This window comes from Beta vulgaris, chromosome 9 (assembly GCF_026745355.1).
Source record: "Beta vulgaris subsp. vulgaris cultivar EL10 chromosome 9, EL10.2, whole genome shotgun sequence".
Classification (NCBI taxonomy): domain Eukaryota; kingdom Viridiplantae; phylum Streptophyta; class Magnoliopsida; order Caryophyllales; family Amaranthaceae; genus Beta; species Beta vulgaris.
Window position 1 is genome coordinate 9,408,993 of NC_079210.1, and position 23,050 is coordinate 9,432,042.

General features: G+C 32.8%; 2 protein-coding genes across 5 annotated transcripts; both read right to left on the bottom strand.

Annotated features, from left to right (window-relative positions):
* Positions 1–2,247: 2,247 nt before the first annotated feature.
* On the bottom strand, positions 2,248–4,506 carry LOC104902884 ((R,S)-reticuline 7-O-methyltransferase). The gene is made up of 2 exons (XM_010690814.4): positions 3,591–4,506; positions 2,248–3,054 (listed from the first exon to the last, which is right to left on the bottom strand). Exons 1-2 carry the CDS (start codon positions 4,374–4,376, stop codon positions 2,749–2,751), a joined length of 1,092 nt encoding a protein of 363 aa, XP_010689116.1. The 5' UTR covers positions 4,377–4,506; the 3' UTR covers positions 2,248–2,748.
* Positions 4,507–14,666: 10,160 nt separating this feature from the next.
* On the bottom strand, positions 14,667–22,514 carry LOC104902883 (hypothetical protein). 4 transcript variants are annotated; one of them, XR_008967555.1, is made up of 4 exons: positions 22,336–22,514; positions 21,123–21,375; positions 16,702–16,784; positions 14,667–15,662 (listed from the first exon to the last, which is right to left on the bottom strand). XR_008967555.1 is itself a non-coding variant. In XM_057391791.1 (2 exons), the coding sequence occupies exon 2, from the start codon at positions 16,702–16,704 to the stop codon at positions 16,333–16,335; it is 372 nt and encodes a 123-aa protein (XP_057247774.1). In that variant the 5' UTR covers positions 16,705–16,784; positions 22,336–22,431; the 3' UTR covers positions 15,866–16,332. The 4 variants fall into 4 exon arrangements, 2 of the variants coding, with proteins under 2 accessions (XP_057247774.1, XP_010689115.1); XR_008967556.1 differs by lacking the exons at positions 21,123–21,375; positions 22,336–22,514 and adding an exon at positions 17,291–17,910; XM_057391791.1 differs by lacking the exons at positions 14,667–15,662; positions 21,123–21,375 and having other exon boundaries at positions 15,866–16,784; positions 22,336–22,431.
* Between the last annotated feature and the right edge of the window lie 536 nt (positions 22,515–23,050).

A 23,050-nucleotide genomic window follows, 5' to 3' on the forward strand; every position in this document is an offset into this window, starting at 1 on the left:
ATTGCACAAATATATACTTCCTCCGTTTCAAAATAGATGCTACATTGTCTATTTTTGGGTGTTTCAAAATAGATGCAACAATGTTTTTTTTACCTTATTTAGTAACTTTTGCCTTATACTTTTACCATTTTACCCTTACTAACTTGTTTTAAGTACACTATTCTACTTCACTTTATATGTGGTCCCCAACACTTTTTTATTTTCCCTCCTTTTACATGGGGACCACTACAATTAATCTACCTCACTTTATACTACTTAAACATGCTTAGGAAATTTTGCCTAGGAGTCCGTTTTAATAACAATGTAGCATCTATTTTGAAACGGAGGAAGTAAGAATAAGACGTGTGCATAGGGATATAAAGCTGGTACGCTAATGAACATGGCTTGCATAAAATGATTACTAGAATATTTTGCACGCGATGCGTGCTTGAATTTTTTTCGAAACAGAACGTCGATTTTCTTTAGCATAAGAGTCAAATTTTGAACATTAGACATATGAAGTATAATTGTTTTTAGTTGCAAAATTTGATTGGTTTAGTTTCTGTCACTTAAGTCTCTCACCATTATTTTTGTCTTTTTTTTTTTTACTTTTCAAAGTTAAATTCTATGAAGAAATATAAATTTTATTGAATTTATTTATGAATTCTAATATTATAATTTTTTAATTGATTTTTGAATTAAGTACAATACTAACTTCTAAATTCTAAACACTATAAAAAAGTAAATATTTTTTTCCTTGTCTAACTTCTAAATTCTGATTTCACTACAAATACACCTCTATTTAAATCATGACCCACCATTAATTGTGAATGGTTCTTAAGAATAGTGATTTGTAAGTAAATTTTTGTAGATGTTATTGTATTTATTGACGTTCTAGGTTATTAGTTTTAGTTTGTATGTTCATTTTAAGTTTTAATAAAGTTTCCCGATTATTTGAGTGATTTGCATGATTTTTATAACGTGAATTTCTCAATTGTATGAGTGATTTGTAAAGTTTCTTCTTTTAAGTGATTTGTGAGTGAGTGTTGTAAATTAATTTTCGTTTTTCTTAGTTGGATTTTGACATTCCTTTTGTAATTTAGAAAGGGAAGGGGGGTAAAATAGGCATTTCAAAAGAGAACACCATTGCTCCCCTTCCCTTATATAATAGAGATTAAGTGAAAAAAGAAACCTTACTACAAAGAGTTAATATCTTTAGGGAAAAATCTTGCTTGTAGGAACGAGTAAGAATATATAGGCCTCTTATTCTCTCTTTCACGTCGAATCTTTATAGAATCAAACCATAGAGAAGCGTGCTTGGTGATTTTGAGGATGGCATAAGAAAAACGATCCCCATCACTAAGTCTTTTGCGACCAAAGAATTTGATATCTTTTGCGCACTTTGGTGGATATTGTTGTGGTGGTGCGTGTTTCACGTGCAAAGTTGGAGTCACACACTCACACTGAAACTTGCCAAACATATTCACAAGATCAAAGCACCAACTTGGGCGACAAGTTGTTGATGGCAAGCCTCGGCTGCCTCGGACTTTTCTTGCAAAGTCAACAGCGACGATGGTGATGGTAGGGCATTGTGTAAAGAGTGGCAACAGCCACACCACTTGATGTGTTTCTTGAAGAAAAAATCACGTTTTTAGGCTCTTATTAGGTTGTAGGTAGTTTAGCTATCTTGTAATCTTGGATGTGTTTAAGTGTTTCTTTAATAGGCTCTGTTTGGCATTACTAGCTGAAAATAAACTGAAACTGATAAATTAACTGAAACTGGTAATGTGCTGAAATTGATAAGGTAACTGATTAGTTTAACTGTTTGACAAAATTAATTGATTAAGTTGATAAATTATCTTAGCAAAATTAGTTGTTTTCAAAATTTTGGAAAGATTTTCCAAAATTTCAGTCACCTGATTGTGAAAAGGTAAATTTTTTAACTTATCATTTAAGTCGTTTTATTTAGCCACCTGAAATTTTATTTTAGGTGCTCCCCAAACACTACTAATCATTTTAGCAACTAAAATATGTTAGCACCTTATCATTTAAGGTAGTTAAAATGCTTCCCCAAATAGAGCCATAATCTTGGAACTAAAGTTTGGTTCTCTGGTCTTCTTGGTATGAAAAGTTGAATATTTAATGGTTCTTGGATGGATCTTGGACGAAGAAAGAAAGGGGATATGGAGATTATCAACTCATACAAGTTGATCATCACCTAGGGTTTTGTGCTTTCACAATGAAACTTTGCTTTCATAGATAAAACTATAATTCTCAATTGAACTACTTGATCAAAACTCAACAACTAGTATTATTACATAAATAACTAACTAGAGATAATTGGAGAACAAATACTCCTTTACACGCCTAACTAGAGAAGCACATGCCTAACATCAACTTAAACAACACAGATTAAACTAATGCCTAAAATAGGAAAAACCCTTTCAAGTGAAAGGTAAAAACCTATAGGCAAAAAAATCCTATTACAAATAGAACACCTAAATTACATAGTTTTCTAACAGAATTAGGAGACTATGCAACTTTTTCTAAGAACTTATTGTAGGAGATCTAGTTTTCCATGCACGAATGATATTACCATCAAACATATGGTACAATATTAATAAAGTAAACAACATAGAAGTGCATGAGATAGATGGGTCAATTACAAAGTTACAACCCTGACTTAATAATATACGTCCTCCGTTTATCTACTTGCAATGGAGGAAGTATTACAAATGACAACGAACAAGTAGTGTGTTCGAAGTTGATTCACTGAGGAAAGGCCTCAATGATGGATAATGACATAATAGTAGGAAGAGGGGTGATTTTGAGGTGAGTGAAGCCTGCTTCTATCAATAATTTCTTCCATTCATCTTCAGTCCTCTCTTTTCCACCAACACAATCTGCCATCAACCAAAGATCACAACCTATGACTGCGTCGTCGAACAAACCTTTTCCATCAGCATGAAGAATTACATCCACAATTATCACCTTCCCTTTCTCTTGGGATAATGCTTTTTTACAGTTTTTTAGGATCGCCAAACACTCCTCATCGGCCCAATCATGTAAGACTGACTATATGTACATACCAATTACCAAAAAGAATATGTAATTAGTACAGCTGAATAAGTGATTAAATTGCGAAATATTAAAAATCTCTCTTATATAAGGCAATACATGGGGGACATCAAAAAATAGAAAAAGGAAAAAAAGAGGGTTACCTAACTGCTTTAATAACAAAAAAAACAAGACGACAATTGAATCTCTATCTCTATGATACAAGGTTGCATGCATCTCGTGCATATAAGACTTGTATTATTAGAGGAAAGATATGAATACTATATTAATATAATGTTGATAATTAATGGAGAGTCAAAATACTAATTAGAGACAATTGGTCAATAGTAACCATGTATAAAAAGCATAAGGGTTATTCCAAATCACTTCTGTCTTTTCGTTTTTTCTTTTCTTCTTGTAAACTTAACGATGTCAAAATATTCTCTTCCTAGATTTTTTGTTAGATAATGTAAATTCTCTCATTCAAAATATTATCTTAAATCAAGAAAGAAAATATTTTATGTATATTTTGTATCACTTTCATATCTACGTACCTTAAAAATGATAGCATCTGCAGTAGGAATCTCCTTAAACATGTCACCACCAACATGTGTAACACCAGGATATTGTGGTGCAGTTCCAACAACATGAGGGAGATCAAAGTTAATTCCTTTAATATGAGGATAAGCCTTAACAATTTTGGCAATCATCCTTCCAATTCCACCCCCAACATCAACAAGAGTACCTTTAAACCCACTAAATCCATCTTTATACCCTTTAACAACAGCATCTAAAGTAGGTTTAGTAGCAGCTGCCATCCCAATATTAAACATGTTATTAAACTCAGGGTCCTTAGAAGCCCTCTCCCAAAAAGACTGACCATAAGCCTTCTCAAAAGGGGTCCCACCCTCCTTAATCGAACTACTAATCTCATACCATGCATTTATAATCCAAGGGTGGGTGAATGTTAGAAACATAGGAGCAAGGCTTAGTTCATGATCATGTAAGAGCCACCTAGAGATATTGGTTAACCCATACAACACTTCTTCCCCTGATGATTGATTACAATCAACGGTGAAGATGTTCTTTCGAACGAGCATTCGCATGACACGTGCAAGGCACGTGACATCCGGAGACGGCGACTCGAGTTTCGAGGCTATTTGGGATAAGCTCATTGGTTGGCCATGGGAGTGTATGATATCTGCAATGTGGAGCTCCACAGCAGATCTTAGGGCAAGGGTATCTGTGTATGCAAAGAGGTGGTTATATACCTCTGCATGGGCTTTGAGAAGTTCAGCATCTTCATTAACATTTCCTAATACTATTTCTTTGCTCCCCATTTTTTTTGGCTCACAATTAATAGTATTAGTATTGGATTGGATAATGTTGCTGTGAGTTATGCAGCTTCATTCATTAGTCTATTTAAAGAAACAAAGAGTAGAACTTTTCAACGAGCTAGCTTGCTAGGAATATTATGCCCATGCACCTTACTAACTTAGTCTTACTTAGACTTGTACAAGGAAAAGGAAAAATATTAAATAAGCATCAGTTTCCGATGGAAAATAAAAATGTAGTAACGCAAACTTACGGCAATTGGGAAGGTGATGTCTACATCTATTTGAATGATTTTTTAACGCGTTCTGAATTCTCATTCAAAAAGAAGTACACAAACAAAGAAAATATGGGTTCTTTTAGTCTTCATGAATCATGTGGAGTGAGCTTAAGAGAGTATCTTACTTGTGGTAGCTTGGAGTCTAGCTCCCATCTATATTATTTTTTAAAATTCGATATATATATATATATAATAATATATTATATATATATATATATATATACATATAATTTTATTATATATTTCCTTTATTTCTCAACTTGTATGTTATTACATATTATTTTATGTCTTTGCAATGTTGATAAGTTATTATATATATTATATTAATCTAGTAAATGATTGTAAATATATTAATCATTGTCAACTTTCACAAGTGTGCAAGTTAGGCTGCTGAAAATTTTAAGAGACAATGGACGAATACATATAAACTTACTTATAGCATAAATCGACAATAATGATACAAAACTCAACAGAAATGATGTACATTAATATTAGATTTGTTAGTGATACAAGTATATGGTAAGATGATATAGGAAAAGATATAAATGATGTAAATTTTGCTCAAATGTAACAAGTCAACAAAACTGATATCAACAATGATATGAAATAGTTTTAAAAAAATATGAAACATATCCAAAATGCCATGAAACATATTTAAAAATGACATGAAACAGATTTCAAAATGGTATGAAACAGCTCCAAAACGATATGAAACACACCATGACATGAAAATGTTTTATAATGACATGAATCATTTATATTAGTTCGCACATGTGAGATTTTGTTACACAACAAGTTATGGTGTAACATGTTGATGCGCTCGTTGTAATCACGTCAAAAATAAACTAAAACTACCCAATAATATAGGGTAAGTAAAAGCTCGAATTCACAAGGACTAAGGAAAACACCGATAAGTATCGACTTTTAATAAGCTAGGTCAAGTCTTGTTTTTTTTTGAAGAAAACACAGTAACAAAAATACATCAGCAAGGGGTATCCACCAATCAACTCACTACAAAAAAAAAAGAATTAGCAACCAATTTTTTTAGTTGCTAACAAAGGAAATTTTTGTTGCTAACAAGGTTAGCAACCAAAATGGCAACCAAAAAAGTTTGTTGCTAAAAGGCTGGTAGCTAATGGCCAATAGCAACCAATATAATTGTATTTGGTTGCTAATATTAGCAACCAAATTTAAATTTCGTTGCTAATATTAGCAACCAAATTTAAATTTTTGTTGATAATATCTAGCACATGTTATTATATATAGTTGGTTGCTAAAATAGCAACCATTATTAATATTTGGTTGCTATTTCCGAAAACTCTCAATTGAAAAACTTCCCATGAGGTCACCCATCTCAATATTATTCTTAGTTGAGCACACTTAACTGCAAAGTATCTTAGCACATGAGCTACTTGAATGAAACATGAAATTTGTTAACATATGTAGTATATTAAACATTCCTAAAGCCATCATGAATATTACATATAGCAACCAAATTATAGTTTTGGTTGCTAGATTGGCAACGAAAATACTAATTGGTTGCTAGATTAGCGACGAAAATACTAGTTGGTTGCTAGATTGAAACAAAAATATAAGTTGGTTGCTAATTTAGCAACGAAAATATAAATTGGTTGCTAATTTTTTTAATGTTTATATTTTGGTTGAAGTCTTTTCTTTTGGTATGTTTGTTTAGCAACGAAAATTCTAGTAGGTTGCTGGATTAGCAACCAAAAAAACTAATTGGTATCTAGCAACCAACATGTAATTTGGTTGCTAATTTAGCTACAAAAATTTAACTTGGTTGCTAATTTAGCAACGAAAATTATAAATTTTGTTGCTAAACTATATTGGCAACGATTTCATTTTGTTGCCAGAAATAGCTACCATTTATAAACTTGTTGCCAAAATTGGATGCTAATGGTGCCTATTTTTGTAGTGACTCATTCACACACCAAGCAATCACAAGAAAAAATCAACAATGGAGATCAATTAAGCGGAATCATACATCTATTGGTACTCTAACCACTCTCTCGAGCTAGCTAGATTGACGTAGTCTCCTACCGGATATCTATTCTCATAGTTAAGGCATTCAACCAACCATATATATCCATAAACATGATGAATACATGCACGCGAAAAAAATCTCCTAAGCTAATTAGTAGTCCTTATTATCATGGTACTTCAAGCCTGATAATTAATTTGACACAATCACTTAACTTTATCTCTCTTTCCTTCACTAAGAGTGCCTAAATTGTGCTCCTACGATGGGATATCACCCATACATTTTTATGAAAATACCAAAACAATTAACCAAAATTATCCCAGTCAAAACTCAATGTTGGATTTAGAGGTTCATGAACTCATCAATGGTTTCAAACCTTTTCCAAATAAATACCTATTCAAAAATCATCATAATGATAAGATAAAAAACATTACAACTAAAGAGCATGATAGTAAACATTAATCTAACACTAAACTAAGTAACACAAAAACAACCAAATGATTAACTAATCATGAAAAATTTAATCTAACGAAAACAATTTAAATAAAGTAATAAAAGAGGATAGAAAATAATAAGAAATTCTCACAGATTCATTGTTGAGCTTCGATGCATGTTGTCACCCTTGAATCTCAAAATCTTCAAATTCTCTTTGAATTTTCTCACCTTCTCTCTCAACTAAGTTATAGAAGCTAACCCTCCACAAAACCCTAAAAAAACTACCTCCCAATGATAAATGGTAAGTAATAAATTAGGTTTCAGAATGACATAAATTTGTCTCAAATAGCTCTTAAATAAACTAAGCATGATTATAAATTAACTCCCATTCAAAATGATGATTTCAAAAGAAAGATTTACTGAAAATAGGCAACCCGAGCGAGTTGGATTAACCCAGGAGCTCGGGTTGATAGTGATTCAGACGGGTCAAGTATAACACAGGTGGGTCAGTCCAACATAAGTGAATTTAAGCTTTTCGCAAATCGACCCAACGAGTTAAGTCCGACCTGGGTGGGTTAGACCAACAGTGCACCTTTAAATGGTCATATATCACTCATTTTTCATTGAAATTGGGCTTGTAATCATCCGTTTAGAAAGTTATAGAGCCACGCTTTCATCTTTAACTTGAATCACACAAAAGATGTTTTGTGCGCTGAAAGTTATGTCTATTTGAATTTGACTCTTACATGTGTTTGCACTCATACACTAGTCTCGGTTATGATTCCGTGACCATCCTCTTCGATCCCAATATCCATGTTCGTGCAAATACGTTCTGAGCATGCTTCTAAACCTTGAAGTGAGACAAAAGTACCCAAAGAAAGAACATACAAGGAGGAGAACTACAAAATTTAAGTAATGAGCTAACTAACAAAACTACACCAACTAAATTGCCAAAAAAAAACAAAGCTAAACTAACTCAAAATCTCTAAAATACTAATAAAAACCACTAAAAATTAACAAAATAAACAAGATGTCACAGGTTAGGCGCTTTCTTATCTCCTTTGTTCATTACTCTCAATTCAAACTTTAAGTTAAACTAAACCCTTTATAAATTACAATGCTAGTATTTTGATCCGGACGATGTCCCGGGTCAATTACAAATTTACAATTATCAAATACAATATTATACATAAATTTCATAATTGATTTTATAAGCTTCTCGTAATATTCTGTTTAGTGCGAAATCGAAAAATGGATATTATGACATGATAACTTGTTTAGAAAAAATTTCTAAGGAGTTGGAGATTAAAATAACAATTTCAATTGAATTAAGATCGAAGAATGTTATTACTTGATAAAAGTGTTAGAGATTAAAAAGCTAATTTATATCTTTATAATTTCATATAATTATTAGACTTTATTATGCTTTACTTTGAAACATTAAGCATTAGAATTGTAGTGGATTAGTGGTTGAACACATTTCGTTTCAAAAGTCTTGTGTTTGAATCCTACTAAATACACATTGTTAATATTTTTTAATGAGATTATAAAATGTGTACTAAAAGATTGATAAGAGTATCACGTGGCACCATTCCTTTAATGCGAACGTCTTTTAATATATTTGTATAAATTTTTCCTTATAAGGAAGTTTCAAATTAATTACAACGTTACTTTATTTAACAATATGCTCTTTCTATCTTTCTTAGCATCACACAAGTTCTTCCAACTTTTTCCTATCTCATTGCTTTTTACATGCATATTTAAAACTTATATTTTCTCCTATGTTATAATATTGATGAATTGTGCAAATAAATTTCGCGATCGTCTAGGGATTGACTTGGTATACCACATTGGCACATTACTTTAACATCAATTTTCAAAGTATAGACTTGAGTACTTGACTTAACGCCAAGAAAATTTGCTTGACAATTGCTGTTATTTCCCTAGGAACACTACAAGAGGGGGGTGAATTGTAGGTGTAGAAATAAACGTAATTTTTTGCGGAAATTAAAACTTAAACGAATAAACAAGCTAAAGGAACACAAGGGATTTTTACGAGGAAAAACTTCTTGGGCCCAACAAGAAGAAACAACCTCGACCACTAGGGATTTTAAACTCAACACTTTCACTAATTAGGCCAAACAACTCTGTTACAACCTAATTCTAACTCGAGCCCTACCTTGAGTTCCTAAACTCAAGTTCCTGAACCACTGTTCCCTTAACAGCAGTTCCTCTCAACTTCACTCGAAGTTTTCTCACACATACAAGCTTCACTCAAAGCCTTTCTCTTACAGAACTTCACTCAAAGTTCCCTTACCCCAAAAACCAAAATACAATTGATCGAAATAAGCTTAGTGGAATTAGAGTAAGAAGGCAAAGAACAAATGGCTATTATGAGAGAATGAAGGCACTGACACTTAATAAGTTAAACTCACTTAATTACTTAGTCAGACACATTTGGAACTTATCTAGACTTCTATATTTATAGTGTAATCATGAAGAACGTGGGAGTAATGTTAGAGTACACGTTTTAATCCATTTACCCATGATGTTCCTTCCCCTAAGGAACACGTTTTACATCATGTCCCATGATCCCATGAACTATAAATGAACGTGGATAAAATGCAGCCATTACTCCTAAATAATAGGAGTTCCTTCAACATTATCCGAAAATCATTTTTATAAACTCTTTTTATCTTTAAATCTGAATTTCTAATCTTTAAGAAAATAATATCTTTGAAATAAAATCTTTCTAACAACCGGATATTTATTTTCTTATTTTCCGAAAAATAATATCTTTCCAAAACAGATTTTCTTTTTTAAAACTGATTTTATCATTTGAAATTAGAAATAACTAATTTCCTATAATCTAGGCATGACTTACTCCATTATCTTTTAACCGTTACACTAAGTACACGCCTAAGTCTAGTTCCTTATATTAGTTCAGTTCCTTTAACATATTTACTAAGTGCCACTGAGTTTGTTCCTTACAGAGGAACAAACGCTTCATTCTCAAATATTCTGCCACAGTTCCTTACCATTCTTTCTTTGTTCCTTTACATTGGAACTAGAAAATAAAACGCCTAGCTTTTATTCTTGATCCAATGCTTGCTCCAGTATCAACATAGAAACTTCTTTACTTAGCCTTTGAAATCCTCTCTTGACTTCTTCATTGACTTTGTATTCTCCCAGTTCCTTGCATTGATACCTTAGACACCATACACTTAAATAATTCATTAGTTCACTACTTAGTTTGTTCCTTTGTTTCTTTGTCATTATCAAAACTAGGGTTCAACAATTGCAAACAACCCCCCTACCATTCTAGCTTTTGCTCGCTGAGTAGACAACGATCAAGAAGTGTAGTTAATGAAATATTTCTTACACACAAAATAAACCCAATGGTTGGTTGCCACTTGACACTGAACATGGACTATACTAACGGCTGACAGTAGCACTGTGAATATAGTTGAAAAATTGACACAATCAATCCCACGCTTTAAAAAGTTTTAATTATTAACTAGTTATTAGCCCCGGGTAAGAAAAAATTTCATTTATTTAATATAATACTTTATGATAATAACAATAAATACAACTTAGTCTAGTGGTTAAGACTTTAGTATATGTACTTGAGGTCTCGGGATCAAACCCTAAACTACGCAATTTCTAAATTTTTTAATTGTACATAGATTACATGAACTAAAACTCCCTAGGGGTAGTACTATAGTGGTCAACACTGCTCTTCAAATGGTATCATGCATACATAATTAATTTTAATGAACATGCAAATTTATTTATTTTTAAAGATACAATGGATATGTTTAATAGCATTAACTAATTACAACACATATTTTTAATTTTGTGAAACATGGATCACTAAGAGATGTTAGATGAGATGGTGATTATTTGAAAACCCTTACATAAGGTCAGGGTTTGAGCCCAGGCTTTAGCATATTTTATTTTTTAAATAATGACCACTTGACTTTGTTGGTTAACAGACACGTGGCAAAATTCTGGTGGCAGGAGGAGGAGAGTGCCACGTGGCAAATCAATATTGTTACGCACGCCTTTTAATATATATGTATAGATTATCACATAGCAATCTCAACTTTGAGGATACTCTTACTATACAGTGGCCGATCCAGCGTGGGTTCAGTGGGTTCAATTGAACCCACGCGGATCCGGGTAAAAAAACATGAAGAAACTGCAAAATAAAAACCATTATAAGGTTAACTCAATTTGTCATACATAAGGTGGTCGCGGGATCGATTCCGTAGAAGATGTTTTATTCCAGTGTCTTCTTTTTTTTTTTCCCTCGCTATTCAATGCCTTCTTTTTCTGTTTTTTTTTTTCTTGCTCTTCTTTTTCTTTATGTTAGGATATTTAAGATATCCTTTGCTCTTGTTGCTATTGTTTAGAGATGTTATTTGAGGATAGTTTTCTATTCACAACAACTATTATAATGTGTATAGACTTGATAAAATACATTGAGATTTAAAAAGATAATGAATTTGGTTTAAATCTTTTCCTCTTTCTCTAGCTTAAGCAATTTAATTAATTATGCACTAAGGGCCTGTTCTCTTCGACATAAAAACTGAAATGAATAGTGATATGTGAGAGTAAAAAGTATTGTCCAGAGCTGAACTCAACTGAACTAACCTAATTGAACTGAATTGAACTGAACTAAAAATAAGCCGGGGAGAATGGGCCCTAAGTAAAGTTAGTCAGAAATTCATTTTGCCGATTACTTGATTCGCTACTCATAAGTTTATATGATATGTAATGAGAAGTGTGTTAAAATGTAAAAATAATGTTATATATTTTTATAATTTTTAACTGTGCATTTTAAACTAAAAGTGCATATATTAATTTTTTACATTTTTATACATTACTTCTAAACAAAATTCGTGACAGAGCTCAATATCACCCAAAATGCAAAGAGCTTTTTAGTGTTGTCGCCGTGTTGATTAGTTGTTCATTATTAGTCATTTAAATTTCATATATGCGATAGTTGCTAATCAAGAATGGAAGTTTCGTTAAGTACAATTGTTGAAAGTTTCCTTTTCTTTAAAAACTATAACTCTCGATGATAAAATGTAATTTAGAATTGATGTTCCAGCAATTCCAAACCCACGTGGCTCAATTCCTGGATCCGCCACTGTTACTATATCAGTAAAATACTATAACTTATTAAACTCTTTCATTAGGTTTAGTAATTTTAAATAGACCGAGAACGTCATGTATTTTAATTAATGAAATATCATTCTAGGTAGAGATCCTTCGAAATTAAAACTGTTATAAAAAAATCAAAAATTTGAATCTTTTTAAACAAGTCGGTCATAATTAAGATCATAATATCAAATTTTCAATAATTATCCTTTTAGAATTTATAGTTGGTCGCAAGGGTGAAATACATGACACTCATTCAATAACCCTTAAAAGTTTGGACCTTTAAAACAAATTGGCCGTAGTTGGATCCGAACCATTAAAATCTTCTTAAATCAATTCCAAAGGAACCAGTTTAATTTCATTCAAAAAATACCAAACTTCTGGTCGATTGACCCTTCCTGTTGTTCTCCTTATATGTGCAAACATTATGTAAATGTAAATAACTTCCGCACACATAGGAAAGAGGATAAATGAGTGAAAGTTTTTGACTTTTTGGTTGGAACTTGATAATATATGTAGTACAACATGATGTCATGACATAAGTAACTATCTAAGCAAAAAAAACATCTCTATGAACTATTATTCAAATAGATATGATCTAGGACTTTGAGAGTTGATTAGAATTTGAAATACATTAAAACTAAAAATACCATGTTTTCATTTAATTTCACGATTTCCAATACACAAATTTAACTATTAATTTCTAATTATCTATTTTGTAAAAATTGAAACAATTTAAAATATTATACATATATATTGTGATAAGTTCAACATCTTACATATTAAATTCGTATTATATGTCAGTCACCAATTTTCAATCAAAGTATATAAATAGTGCAAAACTCATAATATTACAACAATAAAAAAACAAGCAAGCAAGAAGCAGCTCACTAAAGTTTTTGAAAATAGAAATAAGACTTTACTGCGTCGCTAGTGAGATTTAAATTTAAGTCTGGTTATCACGTATGAAAAGCAAAAACACAAAGTCACCGATTAGAATTTCCCAAAAAGATAAAATATCTTAGAAGCATATTATTAGAAGGAAAATTTGTATACCAATGTCCGAACTATTCCTTAAGGTAGTGTTTGGAAACTTGTATTTCATTTCAAATAATGGAATTGAAATCTGGAATTTGAAGGTTGTATTTCAATTCCTAATCATTGTTTTGTAAAAGGGTTTGATAGAGGAGAGAGAAATAGAAGTTTAATGGAGGAGAGAGAAAAAGTTTGGGTTTACCAAAGGAGAGAGAGAAATAAATATTAGAAAGAATGAGTGAAGTTGGATATAGATACTCATAGAGTTAGGATATGTATAGAAAGAATTTCAAATGACAGGTAATAGCTTGAATTTTAAATTCTACTAATACAAGCCTTATGATAGGAATTTGGATAAATTCCATGATTTCAAATTCCTTGCCATCCAAACAATAGATTTCATCCAAATCCAGAATTTGAAATGAAATCTTCCTATCCAAACATAGCATAATATTATTCTTGTTACACGCGAATTTAGCGTTGAGAGTTCATGTTCAGGCTAAATATTTCTTATACCAGTACAAATAAAATATGCATGTCTTCGGTCCTTTTGTTTTTTTTTTTTTTTTTTTTTTTTTGCGATCTTTAATATCTATATTCTAAGTTAAATATTACAGGATAACAAGTCTGGGTATACTGCTGGGCAGGCATCAAAGCTGACTGGCTGAGACATTTTGCTCACCTGTTCCAGAAAAATGAACTTGCACACAATGCTACCATTCACTACAAAACCATAATAAGATTTCATTTTTACCAATATTGGCATGGCGGACGATTAAGCTAGCTCCTCATTTCCCAATCAATACTTGATTAGACATCAGAACAATGCTCAATACATTCTCAAATAACAGATTATAATAACGATACATACTAAAGCAACCCCCCAAAGTGATGTTCAAACAACTTCACTCATCCACAGATGCTAGTTAATCTAAAACTGATCGAAATCTAACCTAAAAAACATAAGCTTAGTTTTCGCTCTACATCCACATGTTTTTGTTTTCGTAGCTACACGTTCTGCCACGCTAAGATCTCTGCCTTCACCCCGGAGACATCTCATAAACACATACTCTCGACCATTAGATTCGAGTCTATGATTTGACCAAATTACCATCACAAATCCCAATTTCAAGTGTCCTAGATTTCACCAAAACTTGTACTTCCTTTTTCTCACCCCAAATCGTTTCATTATAAAACATGTGATTATAATCTATATAATCACCCCCGAAATCCGGCATATAAACCTATAACATTTAAACACGTAATGATCATTAACTAAATTTTTGCACGCCGATTATAATTAATTCCAACAGTACGCAAACATATTCATTTTCAATTTATAATTACACAACATTGATATATTTTCACAACAATGATCAAAAAAAAAATTATTAACATACTACATTTAATGAATGTAATTACAAATTATAAGATACTATCAACATTTTTGTTGGAAAACAATATTATGTTTCAAATTATTATATAAAAATTATACTAATTAACATGTTAATATCACTAAACATTCGAAAGTAAAAAAAGAAACACACAACAAAATTCGAAAATATAAAAAAAAAAACACGTAATAACAGTCGCATAACATTCGAAATTCACAAAATTGAAAAGATGGAACCGAAAAAAACTTCGTTACCATGGTAACGAAGTGAAATTTCGTTTCCTCCGTGGAGGAAACGGAACAAAACTCCATTTCTTCGGTGGAGGAAACGAAATTTTAAATGTTACCGAGCGTGATGACCAGAATAAAATCGAAAACTAACCACATTACGTCCAGATGATGATGGCGGTGTTGACGGTTATTCATCGGACATTATCACAGTGGTGGTTGGTCGCCCGTAGTGGTGACTCCAGTGATGGTGAAGTTGGCCACCGGTGGTGGTGGTGCTCACGCGTGGTGGTGGTGTTCAACTACGCCCGGGTTATTATGGTAATGGTGGTGGTGCTGCTCAAGTTTGCGGTGGTGCTCAAGTTGGTGGTGCCGCTGGTGGTGGTGGTGGTGGCGGTCGGGCAAGTCACAAATGAGTCACAAAGTAAGTGAGTGAGAGCGGATAGAAGTGAGAGGGGAAGAGTGGATGAGTGGAGTGGAGTGAAATGGGAGGCCAAGGGGGGAATATAAAGAAAAAAATACGGGCAATGTTTAGTAAACACGAACAACAAATAGCTATAGGGTCTAGGAAGTAGTGAGTAAAACACGGGCGACTTTAAGTAATATACGGACGGTAAATAATAAGACCCAAAGAATAAGCCCTAGTTATCTATGGGCTACCTCGTCTAAAGCTATCAGGCGAAATTTCATGGCAATTTAAGTGACATGCAAACTCCGCTGTTCTTCATTGGGCATGCAATCCCACGTCTCTGAATCTACAATAAATCTGATTTTAGAAAAGTGTGTGCAATAACCCTAATAGCATTCTCACAAATAACAGGAGAATATGCTCTACCCCAAAATCTCCACATCTCTAATCTTACTGCTGGCACAGTTGATTATTCAGAGGGTCAATTATGTAAAACATACTATGTCATTGCATTTTCCAAGGGGAAAAAAAGAATTGCATAGTACCTAGATTAGAGTTCTCCATCTTCTATAAATAAATAGAAAGGTCATTATCTCAAAATTTTGTAATGATGACAGCACTAATTTATCCATCCTATATTATAACATGACCTTTTGGAACATTTATAGCCAGACAACCGCAAGATCATCAAGCAACATCATGCATAAAATATCACCTCAGCACAAATGAACTATAGACCATCTACCCCTCCTTAGACATCATTCTTTCGTGGGTAACCAACTAACCACCATCTAACACTAAGCCAAAGTAATTCCGCTGTTTGGTTTTTGTCTATGGGCTGGGGGCCAGAGAGCAAGGGTGTTTTCATAACCTTATGATCCCTCATTCATGTTCTTGTTCCTTTGATTGCTAATTTAACTGCACCTAATATTTGAACGATTCTAGAGATACCATATGGAGCTAGATTATTATCTTCCTACTCCAGCTACAACAGGTGGGTCACATTAACAATTTGCTCAAACTTCATCATCTCTGTCTTCAAGTATAAGCTTAACACCACTGTCCTTCAGTGCATTTGCAATAGCCCACACCTTGGTGCGATTTTTAAAACCTTTTTTCTCCACCTCCTTATTTATATCAACATGGATCCCTCTTCCTTGTCCATCATCAAGACCTTCAACTTTTAACCGCCTAGCCAAAACTTCCCCTACAACTACTGCTGCCTTCGCATTGCAAGACCGACCACATTCAAACGTGCTTTTCAGAGCATGCTCAGCTGTAGAAGCTGTGGCAACAATCTTCCCATTGTTCCTATCTACTACGTTTGCTGTGATGTACTTCAAGGATATAAACAACTTCAAAACATATCTTTTCATAACACCTACCATGCTTTGTCAGTCCAAGTGAGACGTATCACAATGTGTTAGATTTCCTTTAGCGATCTCCCCCTTTCTTTCAAACTATATACCTGCATGAGAAGGAACAAGAAACATGCGGAGGATTAGACAACAAACATAACTTTGGACAAACTTATGGATCATTGAAGAGTGAAAAACAGATAACAAACCAATCTAGTGCTCACAATGAATAATGGAGTGATAAGAATACAATTTTTAGTATGTTGAAATTACTCATAAACAACATAAATTAGTTAATTATTTATAGTTGAAAACTTATAATGGCGGCTTACAACACATACATTTGTGGAATACTATACTACAAATTTATTAGTTGGCTTCCATCAGCTGATCAGCATTAATAAGATGAGAAAACAATATACGGGAAAACAATATATCTCTAAATGGAACGTGGAGTTGGCATTTTTCTGATGAAACAACCTAGAGACCTTCAAGGAAGGATAAAAAAAATACACACATTTACCTTTATTTATTAATCAAAATACTACTTCTATGACTTATATGTAACTACAAAATTATAATTAAAGACGAGAAAGAAATGAGTTAAGAAAATGACCTTGGTCACCTCAAAATTAATTTTCAAAGCTCTAAATCAATGCTTTAGCATGTCCACCAAAAGATTTCAGTGAAAGGAAACCCCAAATTGTGATGCTATTGTAAATTAGAACTTGCAGAATCATACGGTTGAAATCCACTGAAGAGGAGTGCTGTAACATCTTATCACTCATGGAGAAAGTGAAGAGTACGAAGAGAGATAAGCCTTTTAACAGAAGAAAGCAAGCGACAGATGAGAAGAATTGAGTTGGATCCTTGTGCAAGCCATGCGAAAATTATAGCTGCGGGCTACAATTTGTGTTATTTGGCAATAAAAGAGGTTTTATACAATATGCAACAAAGTCACCCCTAATAGAACTTCTTCTAGCCATGTAAGAATTGACTATGCAGCCACTCTGTTGCTAAGTGCTAACTATGAATGACCAATACTCCATTAAGCTGACATTTCAATCTATTATTAGTTACTATACTGTTATATCTGATAACCAAAGTCCAATCAGTACACGTAATTAAGGAAGTATTATCACTTCAAGTGCTCGTAATTTTCCTTTTAATAAATAATAACCCACCTTTGATTCATTCCAAACTTTCAATCACGTATTCAGACTAATGTTAGAGGGATAGTAAGTATTATACCAATATAATCTACTATGGATGACATTAGTATTAACTCCAGGCTCAAAAGGCCAAAGTGTAAGTTCAAAACAGAATTAAACTTTTTTTACCAAGCAATTCACATTTTATGATGACAAACTTTAGAATGTATTGCACAATCAAAGAGACTTATAACTTATAGGAACACATAAAGTTCCTCCCCCACCCTCTACCACAACTCCCCTCCATCGGCATTCGCCATTCGGCACTTATGACCAATCATCAATTCATCATTCATCAAAATCCCAAAACTTCCAACAAAGAAGTGATAATAATGAACCAAGCTGAGGTTACAAGAGTAGAGCTCCGAGTCATCACACAAGTAGGCAACATTTATGGACCAAAAAGAACAGCATAAGAGAATACTACGACATAAGGACATTTATCGATCCAGCATTTTTCATCACGTGGGTTTGGAATTGTTCAAAATGGGATCATAAAAAGCAAAAGAGTTAAATACATTAATTTAAATTTCAAATTACAACTGATAATTAGGGAGACAACATATTAGATTGCATCAAAAAAAAATCTCCAAACTTCTCATTCTTCACAAATTCAGACATCATATCTTTTTTTTGTCATATTTCCATAATTTAAGTTACCACAACCAACTAAAGCCACATTAATTTTAAAATTTAAAAAAACAAGTGCTATATACAGCAAAAAAAACAATTAAATACAACATATTAAGATTCAGAGAACTTAACCACTGTTAAATACAAAGATCAGTATAGTGTAGCACCTAAAAGTTTGGGGCATGCCAAAAATTTGATAACCCATAATACTGTCATAAACAAGTAAAATATCTTATAAATCTTAAATATAACTAATCACTGATTATGAGTATTCTGCAATGAACTGCAGAAGTCACAGTGCATCTATCACTGATTTTGAAGACTTCGGTGATGGAAGATGGAACCACCACTAACACCAAAGCTTTCATCACAAACGTTGATCACTTCATTCTTTAACTTCACAAAGATGTTGTTCTCACTTTCTCCCTCTCCCTGCCTTCTTCCCGCCACCTTTTAAAGAAAGTTGGTTATGGGTCAAAAGACTATGTTGCTCAGACTCGGGTATTTATATCCAACATGGGTACGTGTCCAGGTGTCCGACTCGGCTATTTTTCGGAACTTTTTCAATTTTTTGGCCAAAAAGAAAGTGTCCAAGTGTCCCAATGTCCCACACACATGTCCGAGTGTTGAGGATCCGACACGGGTACTTAAGGTTAAACGAAGAGTCCAAGCAACATAAAGAAGTAAATTAGGGTTTAGCAACGATATTAGGGGTTAATGACTAACAAAGTTGGCGGTATTAGTCATTGTAGAGACACGGTAAATTTTAAATAAAGTTGATGAAAAATCCATTTTTTTTCCTTTTGAAAGGTACAATTAGAAATTAGGTCACCCTTCTCTCAAGTGAGTAACTTAACGAATCACGAAGAACATTATAATCTAAGGTGGGATCAACTCCAGCAACAAAGTCAACCTTGATAACGGAAATAGTATGACCCTTTCTGGAGAGGTAAGGGGTTGCTTTGTAGGCTTTCTAAAAACCGTGAGCTATAGAGTAAAAAGAAAATCTTGCGAGTAGACTAATGATATCAGAAAAGAGGGAAACGGAGTATGTTTAGAAAAATAATTATTACTACTTTAAGAAACATGTGTTGCATAGTAAAAGATCAATCAGTATTAGATTAAAGAGCATATATTGTATATTAAAAGAACAATTAATACGGTTTTAAGGAAATGTCCATACTGTAATATCAACATTCAAAGACATACAAGTAAATAAAACCATAATTAGGAATATTTTTCTTAAATAAAAATCCAACTAAAGAGCCTAGAACTTCCATACTTCTAAACGAAGTAATATTATTTTATAGAACATAAAACTTAATAATATAACTAATATAATTTATCCCAAAGGGTCATGAATTTGAGAATTTCAACCCTACAAAATAATTATATGACCTTGAGATTACCTTCCTGTGCTTCCTTACCTCCAAATATATCTGAAATTCATAAACCTACTATGCCTGTCAACTCATCTAATTCCAACCATAAATTACTCAACTCAACTCAATGAACTTTAACGACAATATTTTACCATGACCTGATAGTAACACCAAATAAAAAAACTAATATGAACTCGGTGCACACTAATTAGTGTGCACCCGATCCATATCACGTGAATTTATGATAGTGTATATTGATATGATATAGTGTATGTTAAAATGATATAGTGTATGTTAAAGTGATATAGTGTATGTCAAAGTGATATAGTGTATGTTACAATGATATAGTGTATGTTAAAGTGATATAGTGTGTGTTAAAGTGATATAGGGTGTGTTAAAGTGATATAGGGTGTGTTAAAGTGATATAGTCAGTGGCGGATCCAGGAATTTCCTAATGGTGGTGCACTACCAATTACCATTCACTAAACAAAAATAATTTTTGATAAAAAATACTCCAAACTAAATTTCATTCGAAAAGAAAAAAAATATATAACCAATAATTATACAAAATACAACCAAATAGTACTAGAAAACCAAATTTGATCTGAAAATCTGAAAATTTAAGTACGTTTTCTCTTCATTATCAAATCTGAAAATTAAGTAACAATTGAACTAAACTTGATGTATCTCACCAAATAAAACATGTGCTAATTTGCCATAGACCACAAACTATAATCAATATATCAGAAAACCAATAATTAACTTATAACTATTTATTAGATCTTTAACCAAAGACCCAACCATGGCATGAAACCATAATGCTATATTGTGCTGAAAAGCACATCAACAGAAGCAGGTTACAATGATAACTTTTGTTCAGAAACGAATCAATAGAAAGTATCACCTCCAATAAATAACAAACGAATTAATAAAAATCACCATTCGGAAAAACTCAATATGATTTAATCAACAAAATCAGCCATAACAGTGATAACACCCAATTCAAATATAATGTAATTTCAATTTTCAAACACCAATAACACTCAAATCAAAATACAACAACAAAATCAACATTTATAACAATTCTAAATTATATAATCTGATATATAAACACCCATAATAAGTAAAATTGCAATTTATTTTCCAATTCTCATGAAATTCATAAACCCTAATCTATAAAGTAAAACAAAAAATCAGGCAAATTGAGCAGATCAAGATGTACCTAGTTACGACTCAAGACTCTTGGAGGTTTTTCGTCCATCGTCGACCACCGCCGTCCACCGCCGTCCACCAATTCCCACTGAATCTGTGGCTGCAAGTCGCGAGTCACGATGAAGCGATACGAAGCAGTGCACCGTGCACGCGTCCACACAACAACCTCCGAGAAGGTGAGACTCCGATTGAAATTTGCGCGTCGATGCCGGCACGCCGCCGGTGAGGCCGAATGACGGGAGGGAGAAGTGAGGACTGAGATTCTATGATAGAGAAAGGGAGAATTGATGTTTGAGAAGAGGTGAGATGTAAAAAAAGACCCGTGAAAAAAGCGCGTTTGAAAAGTTATTTTTTTTTTTAAAAATATTGCTGGTGCACGTGCACCAGCGTGGTGGTAACTAAATCCGCCACTGGATATAGTGTATGTTAAAGTAATATAGTGTATGTTAAAAGTGATATAGTGTATGTTAAAGTGATATAGGGTGTGTTAAACTGATATAGTGTATGTTATAATGATATAGTGTATGTTAAAATGATATAGTATATGTTAAAGTGATATAACGGGTCACGTGCCTGGACCTGGTCCATACTATTTTTAGTGTGAACCGGGTCCACACAAGTCGGATTGCTGACAATTTCATCAATTCAACATTATCCACCCCCAATTCCAATTTTCTCAAAGATTACCACTAAGAACATGTAATACTCAATCAAGACTTACAGACTAATTCAAGTAATATATGAATGTAAGATGTCATAATTCATACTACTAAAATAATCGACCTCACGCCTGTCCCTGAGCCAGGGCAGGAGGGCAGCCGCCCTGGGCCCAGGGATGACAGGTCATTCATTCCTGATTTCCAGCCACAACACTTGAAAGTTTGATGATGAAATTAAACAAGAACAAGTGAACACAAATATGCACATCTACAGATTGTAACATAAATTTTCTTATCATTTAGTTCCATGAAACAAAGGTGAATTAAGAAGTTATACCAGAAATTTGAATCATAAGTTTATAACATGTAAATTATCCATAAAAAGATGAAGCTACATATATGAGATAAAGAAAAAATAAGTTGAAATCATGAAACAAACAATAACAACCGCATAAAACCAATCGCATATAAAAAAAATCAGATGAAGTAGATCTTAAAAATCGCAATTCCAAACCAAAATCCGAAACAAAACAAGTAGATTCATCTAAGGAACAAAACAAGAACCTGGAACGAGCTTCTGCAATTCGAGCTTTGGAATTAGCGTATGAGTGACGAATTTGCGTATGAGAGGTTCTAGAGGAATTGAATTTGCGTATTTGGGCACCGTCACTGTGAGCGTCTTTTGGAGTGTTACTATATGCCTAAATTGCCTATAGGCTATAAGATTATTTTTTTTTGATGCAAAAGACTCGATGATGTAACACTCCCAAAGATCTAAAATCAAATACTTATTGTGAATTGAAAATATGTTAGGACTCTAGATATTATTATATAGATAATATTATTATTTTTTGGGTTTTTCTACGTTATACCCTTGTGTTTCTTTAATTTCTACTTTTTGCCCCAACTTTTTAAAAATTCCACACGGTACCCTCAAGCTTACCTTTTTTAATGCATGATGCCCAAACTGCTTCTTAAATGTCATTAATTTCATTAATTTTTTTTAAATTTATTGGAACTAATTTGACTTATACATAGTTTAACCCTTAGAAGGTTATTCACTAATTAGATTCGTTCCACCGGAATATCAAAAATAGACGAAATTAATGATGTATAATCAGCGGTAGGGGCATTGTTCGTTAAAAAAGGTAAGTTTAAGGGTACTATGTAGAATTTTGAAAAGTTTGGGGTACAACGTAGAAATTGATAAAATACAAGGGTATAACGTAGAAAAACCCTTATTTTTTTTTTCATTTTATTTTCACTTCAGTTATAATCA